Source organism: Mytilus trossulus, chromosome 8 (assembly GCF_036588685.1).
Source record: "Mytilus trossulus isolate FHL-02 chromosome 8, PNRI_Mtr1.1.1.hap1, whole genome shotgun sequence".
Lineage (NCBI taxonomy): Eukaryota > Metazoa > Mollusca > Bivalvia > Mytilida > Mytilidae > Mytilus > Mytilus trossulus.
In genome coordinates, this window is record NC_086380.1 from 24,273,588 (window position 1) to 24,298,328 (window position 24,741).

General features: G+C 31.8%; 1 protein-coding gene across 1 annotated transcript in view; it reads left to right on the forward strand.

Moving 5' to 3' along the window:
- The window catches only part of LOC134727488 (centriolin-like), a 31,996-nt gene that overhangs the window by 1,959 nt on the left and 5,296 nt on the right, over positions 1-24,741 (forward strand). The window contains exons 2-17 of the mRNA XM_063591869.1: positions 7,415-7,507; positions 8,048-8,208; positions 8,736-8,844; positions 9,420-10,340; positions 10,687-10,931; positions 11,413-11,638; positions 12,124-12,333; positions 13,290-13,433; positions 13,901-13,993; positions 14,613-14,747; positions 15,240-15,333; positions 15,690-15,837; positions 16,671-16,733; positions 17,665-17,860; positions 18,390-18,430; positions 24,169-24,340. Of these exons, the coding sequence (XP_063447939.1) occupies positions 7,466-7,507; positions 8,048-8,208; positions 8,736-8,844; positions 9,420-10,340; positions 10,687-10,931; positions 11,413-11,638; positions 12,124-12,333; positions 13,290-13,433; positions 13,901-13,993; positions 14,613-14,747; positions 15,240-15,333; positions 15,690-15,837; positions 16,671-16,733; positions 17,665-17,860; positions 18,390-18,430; positions 24,169-24,340 (3,000 nt within the window). The 5' untranslated portion in view covers positions 7,415-7,465. The remainder of the gene's footprint in view (positions 1-7,414; positions 7,508-8,047; positions 8,209-8,735; positions 8,845-9,419; positions 10,341-10,686; positions 10,932-11,412; positions 11,639-12,123; positions 12,334-13,289; positions 13,434-13,900; positions 13,994-14,612; positions 14,748-15,239; positions 15,334-15,689; positions 15,838-16,670; positions 16,734-17,664; positions 17,861-18,389; positions 18,431-24,168; positions 24,341-24,741) is intronic.

Below are 24,741 nucleotides of genomic sequence, written 5' to 3' on the forward strand. Positions count from 1 at the left end.
GAGTTAAAATAATATGAAATGTTTTACGTGTGATTCATTTGAATTACTGAGTTTTTAACTCCATCCTTTATGACAATGGTGGTGTCATTGCTTCATCCATGCAGAAAAATAGTACTTTAAAAATTTGATTCAGTTAACAGTGATATAATTGCTCTGTTTTTGATTGTTGTTAACGTTCAGTGGCAAATAGTTCATGCATGATAAATAAAATAACAAAACTCAAAGAAAAATTCAAAACTTATATTCTTGACTTGCTACGTACATTTGTACGTTAGTATAGTGTACTTTGCGTGGTGTAAACGTGTGAGTTGCTTGCTCAGCATGTCGGACAAACATTGCAAACTGTATGCAAAATTTCACTATTTGTGCAACAGTCTGTCATTTGTGGAAAATTATTTTATAAAACAAATCTTGAGATCATATATGCATTCTTTATTAGTAAAACAAACTGCGAAACATAAGAACTCAAACTTGAAATTCCACATGTAGGAGATGTTACCCGGAGTCTGTACTCTGCGGGCCTTTATAATTTATCAAAATGCCTATGCAAGCAACCTGTCATGAACAAAAAAAATAAGAAAATACAGACGATATGCGCACCTTTAAAAAACAGGTACAAAAATTAAACCTGAAGCAAAAAGACTATCAAGTGTGGGAATGACGGTCGAATTTACACGGATGAAACAATATGATGTGTGCTCTATATTAGTTTCAAGTGGCGATTTTGAATTGTAGGATTGATTGCTGGTATTTTTACGTCCAGTGGCAAATATTTTATGCATGTTCAAGACGCAGTTAACAATAAATAATACATCCCGCACAGCCAAATGGACGCCTCACTTTGGAAGCATTTTACTGCCGGTCGGAAGAAGACCAAGTGACCATATTTTATTTATCCCTATTCACCCTAGGCCTTAGGGAGTAAATTGTAGGATATAAAGAAAATATAAAACTTTTATGCGCAATAGACATTGTCAGAATTATAAAAGTTTTTTGCACTCGCTACGAAATAAGTGGAAAGCTCGGCGAGTCTCGCCTTCCATCTTGTTTCTAAAGCTCATGCTAATACATTTTATACTATAGTATTACAGTATTACATACATGTATATGAATTTTTTTTATATCATATATTTATGGATTTTTTTGGAAAACAAAGTTTCCAGTTTTTGGAGAAAAAAATAATTTGTTTTTGACCCTGAGAAAAGTTTTCGTCTTGTCGCCAAAAAAATAGATTGTCTTTCGCGGAACAAAAGTTTGTCCAGAAAAAAATGTATAGCCCCCCCCCCCCCCCCCCCCCGAAAATCAAATGGTTGCGCCCTAAGTATGTGGGCAATATTTCCCTCAGGGCCTAAAAAGGCAACTATGTTAATTCTTTTTCAGTCGTGTTGTCTCCGAACTTGTACATGTACATTATTTCCACCTCAAATCATACAACAAAAAACACACTACCACCAAATACCCATGCAAGCGTAGTTAACACGAAAATAAAATCTTAAGGATTTCAAGATCTTGCTATTTCAGTCTCTTTTTATCCGTTTGAATAATAATTAGTCAGTCGTTTGATTGTAAATTTGGAGAGAAAAATTTGTAACGAAACCAGTCTGACTATAGCCAGTCCCGACTATCAACTTGCATTTATATGCGCAAGTGGCAACTTGGGGATGGCTTTAGTCAGACTGTAACGGGACCTGCTTTTTCATTTTATTGTTGCCGAATCAAGTTCCCATGTATTTCTCAGCCTACTTCAACTTTTTCAGGCTTCATTCCGATGTTTCTGTCTATCCCGTGTAGACTTTGTCTATATGATTACAAATCTAGCACTTTATTTTCAAAATATTTCCGAAACTATATCGGATTTACTCTGTGCAGAACAATGAATTTCAAAGACTTTTTATACTGGAACATAGAGAAAGATATTCGGCAAAATAACCGAGTAAACCACTTTCTTAAAATTCCATACAAACAAACTATTGTGTATGAGTTGCAAAGTCTGCTTGTATTGTGCATTATCGCCTAATTCTATCCGTATTCTCATCCAGATAAATTTCCTTTTTCCATTTTGCCCGAGTTGTGTTTTTGACGACCATTTTAACACGAATTAAAAGATGTACCAACAATTCCCCGTGTTTTTTACACATCATCCTAAGTTTCTATAGATTAGATTTCTACTTTCAAAACAAAATTTCATGGGAATACGGCGTTCATCATTAAAAAGTATTTATTGCAAACATATACCAACAATAAAGACTTGTGATAAAACTTAGTCTATTATATGTAATTAAATCGGTCAGATGCTTAAATTTTAAAGAAACAGAATATTTAAAAGTAAAGTAATTCATTTTTAAAGATTAACAATGAGCAATAACAAAAAAAGTTATTAACATTTTCTTCATCGGTCAGGCCATAAGTCTGGGCAGAGTCGAAGTTGGTAAGGTCAAGTTTTCTAACTCTTTAACACTTTTTAAATGATCCGATTCTTATATCTCTATATTTTATGTCAGAATCTTCCTTGACATCAAATTTGAAGTCGATCCTTCAAAGAAAAAAAAGTTATAAACAATTTACATCGGTCAGGACATTAGTCACGGGAAAGATGTAGATGGTCAGGTCAAGCTTTCTTTTTTTTCCCTTGTATTATTGTATTAAATATTTTAATCTGCCATGGTATTGAGTTTGTCTATCCTGTTAATAATAAAACAAAATCGCTGGTTCATTGCTGTCAGGATATAAGATCATATAAGAAGTTTCAAAGTCAATTTGGTCAGGGCAAGTTTTCTAACTCTTATCAATATGTTTTTCATTTTTTCCTTTTATTTATTAAAATATAAGTTCTCATCTTGCTTGGTTCCAAATTTCAAGTTAATCCTTCCAATAATAAAAAAAAAAAAAAAAGTATTTAGCATTTTCATTTCTGTCAGAACATTGTCAGGTTGTCAGGACATTCGTCAAACTCCGTACAGTAAATAATCGATTCCGTTCCGGAACTATTTTCCTTTACTCCATCAAGTATCCAGAAAAAGTTACTATAAAAATGTCACCTTAAAACCCAATATTTTTTGTTATAATTGTATCACTTTGTGATTGCAAAACCTGATGCATTGGCTTGAATATGTGAACGTTATTCGATAACGTCAGGAACGATAACTCGTGGCGTAACGTCAATCGGTATCGTGTTACCTTAATCATTGCTGGTTTATAAAGACCTAAATCTGTCATTTGAATGTAATTTCTGTTTTACCTTATGCATCTTATGCACTTCAGACCATATTTGAATTGATTTTTCTGACACATTCTTATACAATTGAGGGTAAGTTACCAAACTATGAACTTAATTCCATTAAATATTCATCAGAATTGTTGTTTGACAGCTTAAAAAGAGATGTGCAATCTTCAAAAATTTTCTGAGCTCTTCTTTTTTTTAAAATTATTACCTATATAAGGTACTTTATTTCCCCGATCTTGTTGCACTCCTGACATTCAATATATATCATAACAAAATAGTTTATATATCATCAAAACATACCATGATTTTTAGATTAAGTGTTTAAATACATTTATGCCTTTCAGATTTGACAATTTATTTTCATTTAAACTATATTTCTTGGAGCTATATCATACATATCACTTATTGTATACATAAATTCACATCTCATCACATTTCGCTACTAAATTTCTTAAATGGCAGTGATTGCAATGTTAAAATGGGCTGAATGTTGTGGCTTGATGTGTGGAATAATCCTGCTAAATATCTTTTGAAAATTTCAAGCATTAAAAAGATTACATTTAAAAAGATGCCAAAATTGTCAGGAGTGCAACACTTTTTCTTGACAAGAGTTTTATTTGAAAGACACAGAAACTTGTAATATGATGATATGTGCCATTTATTCTTATATATATTATAACTAGTATGTCTTAGTGATGATTTCAGCTCAGAATGAAGCTTATCCATTGAACCGTTTTGATACAGATGTGTTTTGAAAAAAAGTTGTGCCATGTCAGGAGTGCAACACAAAAAATAATATTACTGAGGAATAGAACGATTTTTGCTTAAATGGCTCACACCTAAAAATAAACAAAAGTCAATCCTGTATAACAAACATTTTCTTTTAGAATTTCAAAGCAGGACTTATAAATTTATTTATTTAAATATTTTTGTCCCAATCAAAAATTCTTGAATGACAAATTTTGATACAATTTTAGAATTTAGGAAGCTGATTCTCATATAAACTGTGCATTTTAATGAGAAATAACCATATTTCAATTTCAAAAGTTGGTTTCATGAACTGTAATAACAAACAGTTAATTTTGTTGAACTCCTGACATGAATTTACCACAACAAAAAGTTTTTGTACATATTCAATATTTTTTATCTTAGAAAGTTTTGCAAATTTTGAGTTCATCTTGCTTATCCAACCTTAAAATAAATAAAAGATGGGAAAGATAGTTGATGAAACTAAACTTACTAAATTTATTTGAGAATAAAATCAGACAGACTAAGGGACCAAAACACACCATCAAAGTCAACATCGACTATAATTTTGATGAGCAGAAAATTGAGAATAAAATCTGAAAGAAGATCCACCTCAAAGACACACTAGACATTATATAACCAAAGAAAGAACAAGAAATGTAAAACTTAATTACAAAGACCTTAACATAAAAACAAAAACATAAAAATAAAAAATGGAGAAAAAAAACCCAGAGAGATAGGCAACAGAAGAGAAAAATAAATTTACACAAGCCAAAAATAAAAAATCCAAATCCACAGAAAAATATCCAGTTGATAAGTTAAAGTTCAGGTGAAGATACATCAACTAGAGAAATCAGAAAGAAGACTAAGCAAAGGGAAAATTTGTCCTGACAAACCCAAATCTTGCCCTTAAACAATTGAATACATCATAGCCACAGCTAAACCAAGGTAGTTGTAAGAACTTATCAGTACTGATGGAAGTGTGCTAGAAATTGAGGGGTGCTGACGTGGAAACAAAGTTGAGACCCTTAATAGATCTGAAAACTTGAAAAGAAACTGGCATTTTCAAAAAGAATAGAGGCTACCTAAAAAGACGTAGCACTAAGGAACTCTTTGAAAATGTCATTTTCTTTTCAACAGTTTTCAGATATTCATGATATTTAAGGGGTTCCTCATCTTTGTTTATACTTCAGCATATTTAAGACTCATCAATTTCTTGTACACAGCTGCCATCGGTCCTCATTAACTCTGACAACCACTTTGGTGAAGCTGTGAATATGATGTTCTCAATAGACCACTTTCGAGTTCATCCGTCACCGGCAAAAACTCGTCAATTATACACGTCTTTATGACGTCATTTACCAGATAGAGGGGCTCGCCTGTATCCCTGCACTCTTTACGCTCATCAAGCGTCTTAGTGATCCTCTTTGTGCAGGATAAACTAGAAATAATGGTTGCTCTGTAGGTACTTACTGACAATTCCCTAATGACAGCAGTGTTGATTGTCAATTTTGAGAATTCAGTTTACCGAATAATGCGTACAATATAGAATTATAGTTTTCCAACCACTCACTCAACATAAGAAGGAAGTGACGACGCCCCTAAACGCACAAATGACGATGATAAAGGCGCGTATAATTGACGATTTTTTTCCAGTGACGGATGAACTCAAAAGTGGTCTATTGTTTTAGCCCAATATTTGGAATGGTCAGGCAGATAATGTCTTTTTCTTTGACTTCTCTTTCTGATTTCTTTAGGTATTGTTAGTGCATCTGTACTTTTGCTATATGACTGGAAAATTTTCTGTTGGTTTGCAACTTTTTCAGCTTGTGCCAATTTTCTTCTTCTCTTTTGTTGCCACTTTCTCTGGGTTTTTTTCCTTTTCTCATATGTGTTTTAATTCTGGTCAAAGTCTTTTGAATTAAGTTTTACATTATTTTGTTTTCTTTATTCTTTCTTTGTTTATATTTGTCCAGATGGTCCTTCAGATTAGGATCTTATTTCAATGTTTTTCTCAATTTTCTACTCCTCAAAGTTGAAGTTGTTGTTGACTTGGTATGCACTTAGCCTGTCTGATATTACTCTTAAGCTTTGTTTCATAACCATCCTACCCATCTTTCATTCATTGACAGGTTGGGTCTTAAAATTGAACTTAAAATGTGATAAATGGTTTGTTATAGTAAATCCATGTCAGGAGTGCAACACAATTAATAGTTTGGTATAACAATTATAATAATTTAATAAGTGTCACATGAAACCATTCTAAAACTTGTAAAATGAAATATGGTTATTTCCTAATCAAATGACAAAGTTTAAGACAATTACCTTCCATAATTTGAAAATTATTTGAGTATTTAGCATTAAAATATGTTTGCCTGTGACAAAAAACAATTCTTGGATCTAAGTCCTGCTTTTAAACCTACCTTTAAGAATTTATTATATCTCATACATGTAATCTAAATAGTTAGAAAACATGTTTACATGTAAATAAGTCACTAGGAGGTGAGATTATCATAAAATGTAAGTCCAAGAAAATGTCATTTTAAAAGTGTTGCACTCCTGACATCAAAGAAATGGTTCTAAAAGAAATGTTCCTCGTCTATCAGACTACTCTTTGGGTGCAATCTTGTATCTAGTATAGTATCTTTTGAAAAATAAAACAGAACCATATATTTGCTTTTGCATTTTTGAAGTGTGAGTCTTTAAACTTCAAAGTTGCACTCCTGACACTCATAGGGAGGCCTTATTTACTTGACTCAAGCACATTATTTATATCAATAATCAGGTAAATAACCTATTTATTCTAGAAAGGACATATTTGTTTAACAGTATAGACATTTGTTTATGTTTAAGTATATGTCATTTGAGCAAAATTCATTCTATTCCTCAGTAATCCTAATTTTTGTGTTGCACTCCTGACATGGCACAACTTTTTTCCCAAACACATCTGTATCAAAACGGTTCATTGGAAAAGCTTCATTTGGAGCTAAAGTCATTACTAAGATATAACAGTTTACAAAGAAATAAGAATTTAAGGCATATCACTCCATAAAACAATTTGCTGTGTCTTGAAAAAAAAGTATTTTTTCAAAATGTCACAAAAAAGCGTTGCACTCCTGACAATTTTGGCATCTTTTTTTAACATAATTTTTTTAATACTTGAGATTTTCAAAAGACATTTTGCAGGAATATTCTACACATTAAGCCACATCATTTGAAATCAAATTATCCAATAAAATTATCAGCATGATTGATAAATATTGCTATATATGCAAGGAACCATTTATTTTGACTTTGCCCCTATGTAAGATATCAAACTTTATCATTATTGGAAAATCAGTTTAAATTTCATTTCATGTGTATGCATGATGCAGTTTTGCTGCATAAAAAATATTCACCTATCAAAATTCCTATACTTTTATTCATGATGATGTTTTTTTCCAGGTTTTGAGTATACTCAAAGACTAGACAAAATGTTATGAAACTCTGAATATAATGGAATTACAAAATAAAGAAAATGTCTACCAGTTTGAAAAGGTACTCATATTCATATACAAGGATCTGGATTTTTTTTACCTTATTTTGGTCATTTTGAGATAATCAGATAACTTAAAAGTTGGTGCCCTTCTTAAAAAAATGATTGTAAAAATCACATTTATAACTGATTATGCTCATACTTGTTACCTCAATGAATTTGTTTAACTGTTGCATTGCATTTACCTCATGAAGTTTCCTACCATTTTCCTAAAATCGTTCAAGAGCAAGAGCTTATCATCAATAAGGGAAGGCAACAGTTAAAAAATGAAATAAATTAATGACTCAAAACAATAAATTTATCACACATTGCTAACATTTCTTTTGTTTTTGAAGACAAAATTAAAACTTGAAGTTTTGCAAAATACAAAAACGAGCAATTCTGGACTTATAAAATTCACAGGAAATCATCGGCATTTTAATTTACTAAATACTAGCTTTTTTATTGCCAAAAGCCAATAAACCTTTTGTTCAATATTTAATTTAGTTTAAAGTTTTCTTTGTACATGTAATATCATTGATATATTACCTTTTATTTCTTAGACTGTTATGGACATACAGAAAATAACAAGGACTCCATTGAGGACACCTCTTCATGATGTCAAGAACCAGGATGTCATCAACAGAAGTTTAAAGAAGACAGTTCTTAGTCATGTGATAGCTGCAGAGCCTTCACTGAGGACACCTACAAGAAAATCTTCCAAGTGTGTATTTAAACTGCATTGATAACAGTATACCAAATGTGTCATAGTGTAAAAAATTGGGGGATTATTGTAAAGTATTTTATCAAGTTACATGTGATGAAAGTAACATAATGTAAGGAATAGGGATGCTAATTATAAAAAAAAAAAGAAATGTGGTTTAATTGCCAATTAGACAACTCTAGATCTCCATAAGAGACCAAATGACACAGAAATAGAAACTATAGGTCTGGTCACCATATGGCCTTCAACAATGAGCAAAGCCCATACCGCATAGTCAGCTCTATAAATAAAAGGGCAGAAATGACAATTTAAAACAATTAAAACAAGAAAACTAACGGCCTAATTTATATACAAAAAATGAAAGAAAAACATGTAACACATGTGACATAAACAAACAAAACTTCAAACTTTTATCACTTTTATATCATTTACAGATAAACATCTAATATCAATCTTGATATATTTGTTGTTTTCAAAATGAAATATTCATTTTAAAATTTTACATTTTTCATGTCTTATTTTTGTAGAATAAGGCGGTCAATTCTTGTGTACCAAGACAAAGAGAACCAGCCTGAAGAAGAAATAAAGAAATTAGCTTTTAAGGAAGAGTCAAAAGTCATCAACAATGCTCAGCATGTAAGTCATATAAGGCATTGATAGGTCAGACTGGTACATCAAGGAATATTTATGAACATATATAATTTGAGCGTGAAGTATTGCTTAAGGTGCAAATTTCAAGATATACCCTTGTCATTGTTTGTTACCTTTACATGCTTTAGAAGCAAATGATTGGCAAATTTTGAAAAGACCAAATTCATCTTTAACAAACTTGAATTAAAGTCCATCTTGACTTATATTTTCACAGTAGTGATCTCTTTCATTTGTGCAAAATTCGAACAGGCATGTGATGAAGCTGGCATTTGTAGTGAATCTTTTACTGTACAAAGTTGTTATTATACAATGTTTGTAGAGTTCTTGAAAACAAGCAACATGTAATTACTATATAAAATTAGAAATACATTTTATCTGAAATAATAACAAAGAATGAAAAATAATCATGATAATGTAGATAGTTGAACAATCATATTATGATCAGAACTGAATGTGAACATGTTTATTTTACAAACTTGATCTATAATTTGTTGTTAAGAAATCAACAACATATTTTCAAAATCCGGTTTTTGTTTTTAAACTTTCCTATTTACTTGCAGTTAATTTGTCCGCCTGTTGTTAATGTGGTACCAGCAACACCAATATGTAATAAAACAGTATCTTATAGTCCTGACAATGTCAGAGATCTACAATTTGACGATTGTCAAGTCACTGAAGATCTCAAATCAGCAGATAATGATCAGGAGACTTCATGCAGAAGCAAGACATCTATTAACACATCACAACCAGTGGAGACAGATGAATCTGAGGAACTACAGCCAACAAAGATGGACAGTGATTTATATGCAGAAAACTATCATCAGATTATTGTTGGCAGTGACATTTTGATTGGTCATGAAGAAATTTATGGTGACGCCCACATTGACAGTTCAGGTGTATTATCTGAAACTACCAAAGACTTAAGTAACATTGAGTTATCTCCCTTAGAAAGTTCTGTAACAGACCAGAATGATGGAAGTGTTATAATTGGGAATGGAAGTGACCACACATATGCTGGGTTCTCATGTCACACGTGTAGTGTCGATGACAGAAATGATGTCAATGAGTGTGGTACCTCCCCAATGACGCCTGTATCTAAAACCAGTACAGAAACTTCTACAGAAATGCCATCACTTCAGGAGACAGGATGTTCACCTCTTGTTACAGAGACCAGAGACATTGGCTCTTTGGTTGAGATTAGCACACATGACATGGCATGTTCACCCTGTCACACCTGTAATGTGGAGCAGGAAACTATGACGGAACCTGTCACACCTGTCAAACTGCCAGAGATGTGTGACATATCAGTCCAGCATTTGATTGACACTGTAACAGCTGCATGTTCTCCTATACCTTGTGACATGAAATCTACAGCATGTTCTCCCATAACCAATCAGTTTACAGCTCTGTATAGTGATGACAGTTGTTCTGTTTCAACTATGACAAATGCTACGCCTGTAAAACATGACATGGCATTACAGGTAATAATTGTTTGAATTTAAGACAGTTGTTAAACTGTGTAGGGAAAATTACCAACAGAGGCAACTTTGATCATCTTAGTTATCATTTTTATTTTTATTTTAAGAAATAAATATCTTATATGAATAAAAACAAAATACCTCTGAAAAAGCATTTGCCATTTGCAAAAAAAAAACAGAAAAAGAAATAAAAAGTTGTCAAAAGACTCCCTTTATTTGCTTAAAGCATTCAACTGCATCTTAAAATTGGTTTTCAAACATGTAAAATTACATCCTAATATTTACAGTGATACTTTTCTTCACCTTTAGATGTTTTTGCAATATGTATGACACCTAGTTCTGTTTTCAGGCAGTACCAGATACAAGGTCTGTTTTATGTTCACCTCTACATCCACTACAAACCAAGGACTGTGGAATATCAGCCACATCCACACTGGCTGATGTGATGACCAACACGGTCATTGTGGAACAGATGGATCAAGGTGTGGATGTCCGTCCAATGATGAACACAGGGTCAACAATGACAGAATACCTCCTAGTAAACAATGAAACATCAATGACACCTGTTAAACTTCTCAATAAGAAAGGACATAGGTAACAAATTAGCTAATAGTATCTGTTTTATAAACAGATGTATATTTGTCAAATCTATACATTAAAAATTTAAAATTTAAAAAAGAATTGATTGGATGCAAATCCAAGGAAAATGTATTTTAATTTTTGGAGCAATGTTATGTACTTTACAGCTATACAAAACAATAGTATATACATCAATATTGTATTGTGAAACAATGTCACTTTAAAAATGTTTAGCAGCATCAACCATTTCAATGTTGGTCTTAACAGGAATAAATTTCTCTAGACTAACAGTAACACTATAATAACATAGACTTAATACAAAACATTTTATACTCTTTACAATGGGGGAAAAACGATCAGTTATTCTATATATATCTTGAAAAACAGCACACTATATAGCCAGCATTTTATTGGCATAGGTAGCCAAATATATAATTTAATAAATCAAGGTCATCAAACTTGTAACAGAAGAAATTTGAAAATTATTTATAAATAGGATTACAGCAGATGAGATTAGGAAGCAGCATCCAAGAATCTTGGCCAATAAACTGGACACTTATGCCCTGGAAGCTGAACGTTATAAACTTGATATAGGGAAAGTAGAAAAAGAAAGAGACCATTTTAAGTCTAAGATAACAGAACTAAAGGCAGTGATTAAGGAGAAACAGAAGATGATAAATGATAGCCAAGGGAAAGTGGATCTGGAGAAAAAGAATTTGAAGGTATGCACATTTTTTTATTGTGAAGTTTGGTTGATTTTTTTAGAGAATTTTTTTAAGATTTTTAATTTTTTCAATCATATAAATTTTGTGGATTTATTTTACCTTTAAATATGAGTTTAAATATGATTATGAATTAAAAATTTCATACATAACTCTTCATGATGATTTAGCCTTATAAAATAAAGACCAGAAAAAAAAGATTGTGATCAAAATTGCCAAAGATGCAACATTAATACTTTAAAAAGCTATATGGACAAAACTACTTTGATATACTGTGGATCCATTATTATTTGTTGGATAACAATTTTGGTGGTTTCATGGTAACAAGAGAACCAGATTCAAATATCTAATGAATAACAACTTGTCTATAGACTTTGTATGCAGAGAATGGCAAAACCAGGAATAAATTATCCACAAAAATGCAAGCTTTCCAGAATCCACAAAAATTTTATTATTTATTTATTCTAATTATATACCCTTTTTAGGAAGATTATGAAGAGAAAATAGAAAAATTAACCAAAAGCCTTCAGGAAAGTGAACAGATAGTTAGAGATCAGAAAGAAGAAATTTTTCAGCTAAATGCCAGTTCTTCAACAGAAAAAGATCAAATTGTTTCAGAGATTGAAAGTCTGAAAATAAAGTGTAGTGAAATGGAAATACAATTAGCTGATTCTACACAAACAAAAACCATTGAGGTATTAGCATCAAGAAAATTTTAGTCATCCATGATTTGTAATGTAACTCTTAATTGGTTGTTTGGTACCTGAAGTTCAGTAATAAGTATTCATACAAACAGATAATGTATCTGACTTTAAACATACCATTTACCAGCTTGCTACTGATTATCTAGCATTGGCATATAATGTAATTGACAATCATCTATTAAAAAAATAAGAGGGGAGATAATTCAGGATCTAAACTAATATTAAAAAAAAAATCAAATTGTATATCCTTACATTGAAACAAATTATTTAGTTCCTTGTGTAGTGGTTATAACATACTTTAATTCTAAAAATTTCAACAGTCATGCATAGAACAGCAATATTTGTTTTTTTAAAAGGGAATATTTGAAGGAAAAAAATTACTGCAAATCCATATTTTCAAGGGAGATAATTTACAACTATTGCATACAAAACGAAATGTCCTGAAAATTTATATAAAACTGGACAAACAAACAAAATGACTAATCTTAATATTTTTGAAATGAATAAGCTCTTCCTGTGGTTTTATAGCAGGCTACAGTTAATATTGAAAATAATTTTTTTTGGTGATTTTTTTTTGAGAATGTGTACACCATTCTAAAGTGAAGGGAAAAGACTGCTGTTTTTTTCTCAATTTTTATATTGAAAACGATGATACAAATGAAAATAACACTTTATACTATCAGATTTAAACTGAAAAATAAGGAGATGTTGCATGATTACCAATAATAACTACAATGTTATTTATAACATATTATCTTTTACTACAAATAGCTAGATAAATATTTGATTTTGATTCTGTTAACTTATGTTTATCTTTACAGGTTCGTATTATTCTACTATTTTAATTCACTAATTGAATGATTTATACCATTATATGGGCTCATAACAAAATAACGTCAGCCAATCAGAAGACGCGTTGCATCCAAAATTAAATTATATATTTATAGATTGCCACTTTAAAAGAAGAACTAGAACATAAACAGAATGATCATCAGATGAGAAGTGCACATAATCTGATATTAGAATTACAGACTGAGTTAGTAGAGTATAAAGAACTAACAGACAGTCTCAAGTTAGCAGAACAATTACAGGTATTCATTATCATATGGTATTATAGTTTTTGCTTATAAACGATGGTAACATTCTGTCATTAGTTAATAATCAAATGTCTTTTTAAATGATCCAAATAACACTTAGAATCAGTAACAGTTTAAAATTAGTTCTAAAACTTTTTTCTCTGCCAACCCAACATCACCATATAATTAACTGTATTTGAACTTCATGCAAAAAACAAACTAGAAAATAGTGTTCCTATGTTTCATTTATTTACTTTTTGTTTTGTTTTTAACTATGATAAAACATAGTCATATCATTAATTTATTTACTAATTATCCCCCTCCTTTCCAACAGTGTGTTATCATTGAATTTCCATGATTAAGGTTGCCAGGTTTCAATTTTAAATAATAGACCACACTCAATTTCTGTTTAAAGGCCAAATTCATTACCAACTGCCAGGTAGATAAAAAAAAACACTATCACCAAGTTTTCTATTTTTCAGAGTGAGATACAGAAAGTTGTGTCAGATAATTACATGAAAGTCAGGTCAGCAGCTGACAGATTAATGAACATGAAGAGAGGAGTAGATATACAGGTTTGTTTAGTTCTCATAAACATGTTTAACCCAGCCGCATTTTTGCACCTGTCAGGAGCCTCTGGTCTTTGTTAGTCTTGTATTATTTTAATTTTAGTTTCTTGTGTACAATTTGGAAATTAGTATGGCGTTCATTATCACTGAACTAGTATATATATTTGTTTAGGGGCCAGCTGAAGGACGCCTCTGGGTGCGGGAATTTCTCGTTACATTGAAGACCTGTTGGTGACCTTCTGCTGTTGTTTTTTCTATGGTTGGGTTTTTGTCTCTTTGATACATTCCCCATTTCCATTATCAATTTTAGTATAGGTTTTTAAACTTCTAGATATCAAGAGATAGAAAAGTGCTGATTTTTTTACCACTGGTCAATACATGTTAAGTTATTGATAGTATATTTAATTTGCTTTATCATTTAAAATATAAATATGATATATTTATCACTTTTATTGATATTGATATGGAGTTCCTCATCCTCTAATTGCATGCAATTGCATAATAATCTGTGAGGTAGTTCATTTACATACTAGTTGCCTAAACCTAAGGAACATAAGACAGCATGATGAACTTAAAATAGAACCAGAAAAATTTAAGAAATTAATAAAACCTTATTCTTTTATAGAGACTTGAAGTTGTGCAAAAACAATGTGAAAATGAGAAAGAATGTGAGAGGTTTACTGCAGAGAAGAAAGAAATGGCTGACAATTATAACAGTCTGAAGAGTACTCTGGAAACATCTAGGTCTAGTATGATGCAGGTAAATAAAATGATTAAAAGAAAATGATTTAGGATTTTTATGGCCCTGCTGACTTAGGTTGGTTCATATAGTTAGACCCTTTTACGTCATTCAGATAGAAAATTTATAGATATAAGAAGATTTGGTATGAGTGCCAATGAGACTATCTTCCTCCAAGTCACAACTTGCAAAAGTAAACCATTATTGGAGCCTTGGCTCACTGAACAGCAACCTATAAAGGGCCCCCAAAACTGACATTAGTGTAAAAAAAAATTACTCATTTCAAATAGTTTGAATATTTTCATTTTATAAATGTAAAATCTTTAAGCTTGGCATATTTTATAAAAAAATAAGTGCTAGTAATAGATAATGCCCAAAAACATAATTAGTTAGTAGGCACAGCTACATAATCTAAATATGCAAAATTTATTTTGGTAAAGAAAATTGGTTCTAATGAATGTGAATATATACATATACATGATGCATTATAATATATCATCAATTTCTTTTCAGATTGAAACATTGTATGAGAGTACATCAGCTGATCTGTTAAGTGCCTCAAACCAAGTACAGATCTTGAGTAGAGAGTTGATGACCACAAGATCAGGTATGTTTACATCTTTTTGTGTTGGAAAGTAGGATTTAAGAAGGATTTATTTTGAAAATTAGACTAATCACATCAGTGGCTGCAATAAACTCATCTTTAACACCAAACTATGTAGGTTAATAACACATCTATGCATGAAAGTAGTCTTGGATATATGTATAATCTTATATTCATGCAACTTAATGTTAGTCTTTATAGTTTTAAAGCAAAGGTAGTTTGGAATTTATGTATTCATTTCTTACTTTTGTACTAAAAGAAGACTTCTTGTAAAAAGGATTTCAATATTTTCCTGAACATGGACATAAACCACATATATCATGCTTGACCCTAATTTTTGTTGTAATTTTGGGTAACAGCATTAGAAGAAGCCAACCAGGTAAAACAGTCACTAGTAGAACAGGTAGATGACTTACAAGAGAACGACAAGGCTGCAGTCCAGGAAATATCAAATCTCAGGCACATCAATGAAGCTCAAGAAAATGAATATCAAGACTTCAAGAAATGGTTTGTTTTGTAGTATTTATGCCCCACTTAACTCTTTCCTCCATAATGACGCTTTTTGAAACCACCCCCTTTACTCCATAATGACACATTTTGACGCCTGTGTAGTAACTCAGTTGAAACACTTTGACTACAGAGTGTCTGTAGTAGACTTAATAAAATTTGTATTCAATGTGAAAAGGACTATCATAGGAATGTCTGACTTAAATTTATTTGATGAATTATTTGTTTTTCACAATGCATTAAAACTTCAAGTATAATTTCAGCATTTTATTGAAAAATCCAATGCGAATCAGGTATGCCAAATGAAATATTCAATGGAGGAAAGGGTTAAGAGCATAATGTTTTTGGTCAGTGCTTCTATTTGTTAGTCTGTTACTCCCCAGGCCCTGCTAGCCAGCTATGTATAATTTTCTACGGTGGTGGTATCGTTCTTGCCGCAGTTGATAAACACACCTAGAATTACATTTATGCAAGTTAAAATCAATCTTGAAGAAAAAGTCGGACTGCACAAAAAAAAAATAAGTCCAAATTACAAAATCACATTATTTGCTCAAATAAATAGCCTCTAAAATTTGCAGAAAAGAATAATAAATCTTGGACCAAATGGTCATTAATGTATTTTAAGAGTTGTTAGTCCCAGATAATGTCTGCATCAGCATGGTGTTTATAAATTGAAATAAAGAGCAGGCATCAATATTATATTTATAATGACCACATGCATTATCATAATAATGCCTGAATCAGTTTCTGACTGTAGATTGAAAATAACACATGATTATTTTACACAAGAAGAAAATAGAAATAGATCTAATATGACACAATATATTTTGTAGGTCAAATGACAATGAAAGGAAATTAGCTGGAAAAATAGTAATGTTCCAAGAGGAAAAAGAGAGGTAAGATTATAGTTTGTTATTAGTATTTAATAAAGTACTGTGGATTCATTAATTTAGGTGGGTATCAATTTTCAGGAAAACTTGCATTTTTTTTGGATATTTGATTGTGTGGTTTGCCAATCTTTGCAAACAAAGCCTATAGAAATTTGTAATTTGTTGAATATTTGAAATTGTGGTTCAACTGTACCAACGAAACCCTAAAAAATTGGTATCCAATGAATAATAATGAATCCCCATTAAGTGAGAATGTTCAGTCACTTTTGCAACAATGTAATTTGATTTCATTTAAAAATATTGGTGTTCAACTGTTTAAATCTTCCCTTTGCATTGGTTAATAGTTTTTTTAAATAAGAATATTGTTAGATATTGTGGAACTCCATACTCAGAAGCATGGTAAAGATAACATAACAGGCAATAATAATGGAACTTTAATTGATGAAACACATGAAGTTAGTAATCAGGTAACAGTGCATGTCTTTTGTCAGGATAAATGATTAGACTGACAGCAAGATTGTTCATGATGGAAAAATTCAATTCAGTCCAAAGACAACTTGGACACTATATAAAAAATGGCTTTACATTTAAACTCTTGTATCTGTGAGATAATCAAAATTAAGTGAGAATTTTTATATAAGTTGTTCATAAGTTACATGTCAACACTTTCCAATTTGCACATTTGTATAAGGTTCCATTACGGCATTAGAGATTCCCCAAAATCAAAAGTTCTGACTAATTTTATTTGGAATCGGTCTGTTGTCTACTGATGATGATTTTAAGGACTCATTCACACTAATAAAAGAAGATGAGGTGTGAATACCAATGAGACAACTCTCCACAAGGGACCAAATGACACAGTAATTAAAATTTATAGGTCAATGTATGGCCTTCAACAATCAGGAATGCTCATACTGTTTACTTCTCTGTTTGACAGATTAGAGTTACTATCAGTAAACCTCCAGAGGACAGTGGACTCATTAAATGAAGACATAGATACTTTAGAGAATGATCTGTTTTCTACCAGAGAATTTTCATCAGAGCAAGCTTCCAGACTTGTCAAACTAGATGAAGACTTATCCCTGGCAAACCAAGAACTGAGTCATACCAGACTAGAAAATATGGAATTTAGAGTAGGTATTTGACTATTTCCTGCTGGTAGTAAATTTTGAAGTAAATTAACTAGTTTAGATATGGATATTGAAACTGAAATAAGGGTAAACTTATGAAAATATGGAGATGTGGTTTAATTTGGCAATGAGAAAACTTTCCACTCAAAAACAAATGAAATGGATGATAGCAATATCTTCTTCACTGCAATATAGATTCACCTTTGATTAGTATAATATTAAGATTACACTATATAGAACATATTAGGAATATTGACACACGTCTTTTAAAATTCCTTCTCTGTGTTTATGATATTGTTTATGTTTAGCAGTTCTAATCCTGTTTGACCTAAAGCTGCAAGAGGCTAGTTATAATAATGATATTCAATAAAAAAAAAAGTGTTACCATCACATAAAAAAGCAAATTTAAGTAAATTGGGAAAACATCAGGAAACTTTGGAAAACATAGTAAGAATGTAAACATGGATACAACGAATAAACTGATATTGCCAAACTTTGATATACAATGTATTTGTAAATATTTTTTCTTTAGGATCGTTTGGCTGTGTTCAGAGGAAATCAGGACTATTTGCAGTAAGTTTTAGATAAATGTGACAGTTTATTATGATTCAATTTAGGGCTATTCCATTTAAACATAGCTCATACCCACGGACGGCAAAGAAAAAAAATTCTATCCCTGGCTGTTGTCTGAAATAAATTGCTTCTATCCATGTGTGTGTATTTATAAAAAATGCATCACTACATGGATATTGTTAGCTTGAATGAAAACGCTTCTCTGGGGGGGGGGGGGGGGGGGCTGTTTTATGAGTGGTGAGAGAATCATTTGTGTTTTTTTTTTGCGTTTGTTTGACAATTTCAGCCAAACCAAAACATCTGACATCTGAATCAGTTTACCGCTTTGAACCACGGGTATACGCAGGAATCCAGATTTAGTTCAAAGCGCATTTGCGGGATGGAAGTAGAAGAGAAAAAGGCAACCGGATATGGAAAAGAAACGAAAAAAATCCGGAAATCGAAAAAATTTACAATTTTTTTCAATAAAAATTTTACAGTCGGGAGGCTCTCAATCGGCTCAATCAGGCTACCTGAAACAAACATTTAAAAAAAAATTTTGGCCTTAAATGTATCATTTGTTGCAACAAAATGATAAATAATAAAATACCTACCGTCCTTCAGACCCTCAACTCAAAAGTTTTTAAAGCTGATGTGGGAAAAAAAATAATTTGTATACCTACCGACCGTTTTTGAAGGAAAAAAAATAATTCTAAGTCCCTCAATCTTTTTATTGCCCCAAAAAAAACAACGCTAATTTTAAACTCGAGGCTTATTTTTAGAATGTCACAGTACTGGAAAGTGGAATCTTCTTGGCTAATTATATTTGCGGGAGCATGCGCAGTAGTTATTTACATTTGTCAGTGTTTGAACATGGCAACACAACGCGTCCTATTCAATGTTCAACGCGGAAAGTGTGACCATTTCGCGGAGAAAAAAATATTTCCAAATTTTACAGATTGTAACACACAAGAAAGTGTCCTGCCAGGTACAGTGTATATAATATATTTGTCTATCTGTAGGTTTGGGATGATGTTTGGTTCATGTTCCTATAAAAGAATCTGCCCCACATCTTCTCAATTTCTTTCTCTGACAATTCTAAACTTTTGGTCCTGAAATAGGGGAATTGGGTTTAAAAAGCTAATTTCCTAGGGGAAGTGCTGCCCAATTTTTTTTTAGGTTTGGACTTAGTTTTTATTCAGTGGTATTTTTAAAGGGGGTAAACTAAAAGTTATTTCAGGGGGATTTTAAAAGGGGTAAACTAAAAGTTATCTCAGGGAGATTTTTAAAGTGGGTTAATATAATCAATCTCTTTCTATTAAATCCCAAACTTTTTTAAGCTTATTTCTAAGGGGAAGTGCTTCCCTTTTTTAGGGTTTGATTTAGCTTTTATAGCTTGCTGTATTATATTTCAGTTGCTGCATCAAGGATGCAGGAGCTCTATACTTTTCACTTTGTTTATCTGTCCGTCAACTATTTTTGTCAAGCTAAAAGTCAAAAATTATATACAGTAGAAACATGAAATGTTATGTATACACTGTTGTTAATAATATAAAAAAAAAAAAAAAAAAAAATAACCTACCTTCCGTCCCTTCAACATTTCAAGGGGGTGATCGGAAACGCAGCATTATTTTTTTAAGGCCTAAATTTCCTGCAACATTCCAAGATTTTTTATTTAACACAAATATACGTAGCAATCTCTCTGATTTTTAAGGTCAAAGTTCAATTACATTCACAGCTGCTTCAGTTTTATATGATTGTGAACCTTGCAAGTAGAAATTTTAAGATGCATAACTTTAAGATCTCTTTAATATTGAAAGACTGCCTTAATACTGATTAAAAGTTCAAGTTATGAATATTTATTATCAAACCTCAGTGTGCTTGCCAGGGGTGGACCAGGATCTCTTTTAAAAACTGTGTGCTCCCACCCCTCCACTATTTTTTTCTCTTTTTTAGCCCATTTTCCCTATTTTTAGGCCTAGAAGCAATCAGCCTTCCATTGCCCCCAACATCAAATCATTGATCCATCCCTGATTGCAACCAGGGGTATGTGATTTTAACAAACAACTCGATTAAATCCAATCATGATGTGCAAACAGTTGCATAAATTCATTGAACAAGTGATAACAAAAATATACAGGTAATTACATGGGAGTATTTAAACAGAATACTTTGTATTGCCTTACAAAAAAAATGACAAAATAATTTTACAAAATTTAGTTTAAGATATCAACAATATTCTGTCGTTAGAATTGAAAATAATTTATGTTTTGCTTCTGCCCATAAATTGGATCTTGAAACTTTTTCCTTTCCTCTGAAAAAAATAATAATATAGTGAACTTGTACCCTTTACTTTCACACAATTTGGACAGTGTATTATGCCATTCCACATCCCAGAAACATAGGTACATACAGTATATATAACAAAACAACATGATATACCAAGCAAAGGGAGACGGATTTATAGAAGTTTTTCCAAACTTGTTTCCGAATCCCATATTTGTACTTTATGTAACATTGTAATATTTGTCTTGAAATTGTTTATTAATAAATATTGTTTAAACTAAAAGGTTTCTGACAGTAATTGTTATAAAAAACCTTTCTCATCTCAAAATTAAATTAATTTTGATACCCTCCAATTTTGCCTTTAAACAAAAAAAATTAAGAATTTTAAATTTGCTTCTGTTGGTGGTAGTAAATTATAAAGAAAAAAAATGCTTCTGTAGGAGGTGTCTGCATGTAAAAAAAGCCACTTCTATTGGTGGTGGTGGAACAGAAAAAAACACTTCACTACCATTGCCGAACTTGAAAAATATCACTTCTATGGGGGGTACCTTGAAATTTCAGGTGCCTTCCTTGGGGTTGAGCTATGTTTAAATGGAATAGCCCTTATGTAAGATTGGGAGAAATCACTTATCATTGGCTCATTATAATAATGTGCTCTTCATGGTGTATAGATCATAAGCAATGCAATATTTACTTAGTTTTGTCACCTCATTTATATTATTTTACTACAGACCAATTTCTTTGCTTTCGTAATTTCACAAAAATCAAGACGAAAAGTAGTGGTTCACACACACCTATACAGGAACCTCTAATATTTACACTTATCAGACACTTCAACTAGTAATATATTTCCTTTGATATTGTTGACTGATGTTATTTTCAGTATTGCAATGGTGAGTTCTGCAACCAAAAAAACAGACATTATAAAAAGGAGATTCAGTTTGACAACCAATGTCAAACTCTGAAGAACAGAGACCTTACTGGTACTTTGAGAATATGGTGGGGTTCAACAATTTTTTGGTGCCCTACCCTCCTCTTTTTTCTGGGACAATGGTGTTACATGTACAACACAACATGAAAACAAACCAAAAATCTGTTTGAAAGTGTGTGACTAGTAAGATAGGCTCTTAGCATAAAAAACAAACCTACCAAAAAACTTTTATGAATGGTAAAGGCAACTACTTAAGAGAAACAACAGATGAGCACTATAAGAGTATAAATTTAATCAAGAGAAAACCATGAAGAGCAGAAAGTTTGACAGTATTACTTATATCAAAAGTTTAAAAAAAAAAGGGGCACTCACTCTACCTACAAAACAAGAAAGCCATACCAGTATAAAACAAACATTTATTTGAACATGTATTACCCTTGAATGGCATTGGTATTCAAACAGCCATCTGTTTAGATGTGTTCAAAAGCTGACAAAGTGAATTAAATATTTTCAAGGGTTCTATAATTATACCCCCGCTTTAAAAGGGGGGGTATACTGTTTTACCTCTGTCTGTCTGTCCGTCCGTCCGTCAGTCAGTCCGTCACATGAAACTTTCGTCACATTTTTCTCAGGAACTACAATACAAGGATTTCTGAAATTTGGTTTCAGGGTTTATCTAAGTCAGCTATACCGTGTGATGCGTTTTCAGATTGATCACTTGACAACTTCCTGTTTACCGAACACTTATATGATTTTACACATGATAGCCAAGTTGAAAATTTTTGTCACATTTTTCTCACGAACTACAATACAAGGATTTCTGAAATTTGGTTTCAGGGTTTATCTAAGTCAGCTATACCATGTGATGTGTTTTCAGATTGATTACTTGACAACTTCCTGTTTACCGAACACTTGTATGATTTTACACATGATAGCCAAGTTGAAAATTTTTCGTCATATTTTTCTCACCAACTACAATACAAGGATTTCTGAAATTTGGTTTCAGGGTTTATCTAAGTCAGCTATACCCTGTGATGCGTTTTCAGATTGATCACTTGACAACTTCCTGTTTACCGAACACTTGTATGATTTTACACATGATAGCCAAGTTGAAAATTTTCGTCACATTTTTCTCACCAACTACAATACAAGGATTTCTGAAATTTGGTTTCAGGGTTTAAATAAGTCAGCTATAACGTGTGATGCGTTTTCAGATTGATCACTTGACAACTTCCTGTTTACCGAACACTTGTATGATTTTACACATGATAGCCAAGTTGAAAATTTTCTTCACATTTTTCTCACCAACTACAATACAAGGATTTCTGAAATTTGGTTTCAGGGTTTAAATAAGTCAGCTATAACGTGTGATGCGTTTTCAGATTGATCACTTGACAACTTCCTGTTTACCGAACACTTGTATGATTTTACACATGATAGCCAAGTTGAAAATTTTTCGTCACATTTTTCTCAGGAACTACAATACAAGGATTTCTGAAATTTGGTTTCAGGGTTTATCTAAGTCAGCTATACCGTGTGATGCGTTTTCAGATTGATCACTTGACAACTTCCTGTTTACCGAACACTTGTATGATTTTACTCATGATAGCCAAGTTGAAAATTTTTCGTCACATTTTTCTCAGGAACTACAATACAAGGATTTCTGAAATTTGGTTTCAGGGTTTATCTAAGTCAGCTATACCGTGTGATGCGTTTTCAGATTGATCACTTGACAACTTCCTGTTTACCGAACACTTGTATGATTTTACACATGATAGCCAAGTTGAAAATTTTCGTCACATTTTTCTCAGGAACTACAATACAAGGATTTCTGAAATTTGGTTTCAGGGTTTATCTAAGTCAGCTATACCGTGTGATGCGTTTTCAGATTGATCACTTGACAACTTCCTGTTTACCGAACACTTGTATGATTTTACACATGATAGCCAAGTTGAAAATTTTTCCTCACATTTTTCTCAGGAACTACAATACAAGGATTTCTGAAATTTGGTTTCAGGGTTTATCTAAGTCAGCTATACCGTGTGATGCGTTTTCAGATTGATAACTTGACAACTTCCTGTTTACCGAACACTTGTATGATTTTACACATGATAGCCAAGTTGAAAATTTTCGTCACATTTTTCTCAGGAACTACAATATAAGGATTTCTGAAATTTGGTTTCAGGATTTATATAAGTCAGCTATACTGTGTGATGCGTTTTCAGATTCATCTCTCAACAACTTCCTGTTTACCGAACACTTGCATATTTTTACACTATTAATATTATCCACTTGCGGCGGGGGTATCATCAGTGAGCAGTAGCTCACAGTTTCACTTGTTTGTTATATCATTCATTGGAAGTTGTGTGTTGATAACCTATTTTTAAATGAGTTTTCTAGTAAAATCAAAAATCTTATTTAAAAACTCCTTCTTGGTTGTCTGTTCAAACCAGAATAGGTTTTCTAGCTGTATGAATTTAAAATGTAAACTGTTTACTAAAAAAATCTTATTATTCTAGTTGGTACTTTTGTGTCATTGTAGACAGGGTATTGATCTAGCAGAGAGTGAGCTCCAGAGAAAGTCCTCAGAACTTGAGACACGGAAGGCTGAGCTAAGGGAGAGCACTTTCTTATTAGTGGACCTAGAAAACAAAATGGCTAGTTTGTTACAAGGTTTGAGGAGCAGAGCAGGACTTGATAGATCACATATAAATGTATGAATGATTTTATTTGTTTTAATGATACATAAGCTATGAAGTTGTTCACATATAATCATATACATTTAATACACTGGAAGAAGGAAAGAAGTAAAAATATGTCCAAGCAATTTTATTCATATTCGGAGGTTTTAGTATGGTGACAATTAATCATTTAGCTGAAACTCTTTAATTTGGAAAAGGCTGACTCAACTTTTACCTTATATTTGCATATATATATTATTTAGGTCTCAAATCAATACAAATGAAATCAAGAATCTGCTTAAATTTTGGTAAATTACCTTTTTGTATGGTATTAAGGTGGTACCTAACACTTGCACTAAAATTAATTTGGCTCGTTTAATTTTCATAAAATTTTGTCAAAGTACTTACTTAAACCCTTTAACAAAAATATAAAA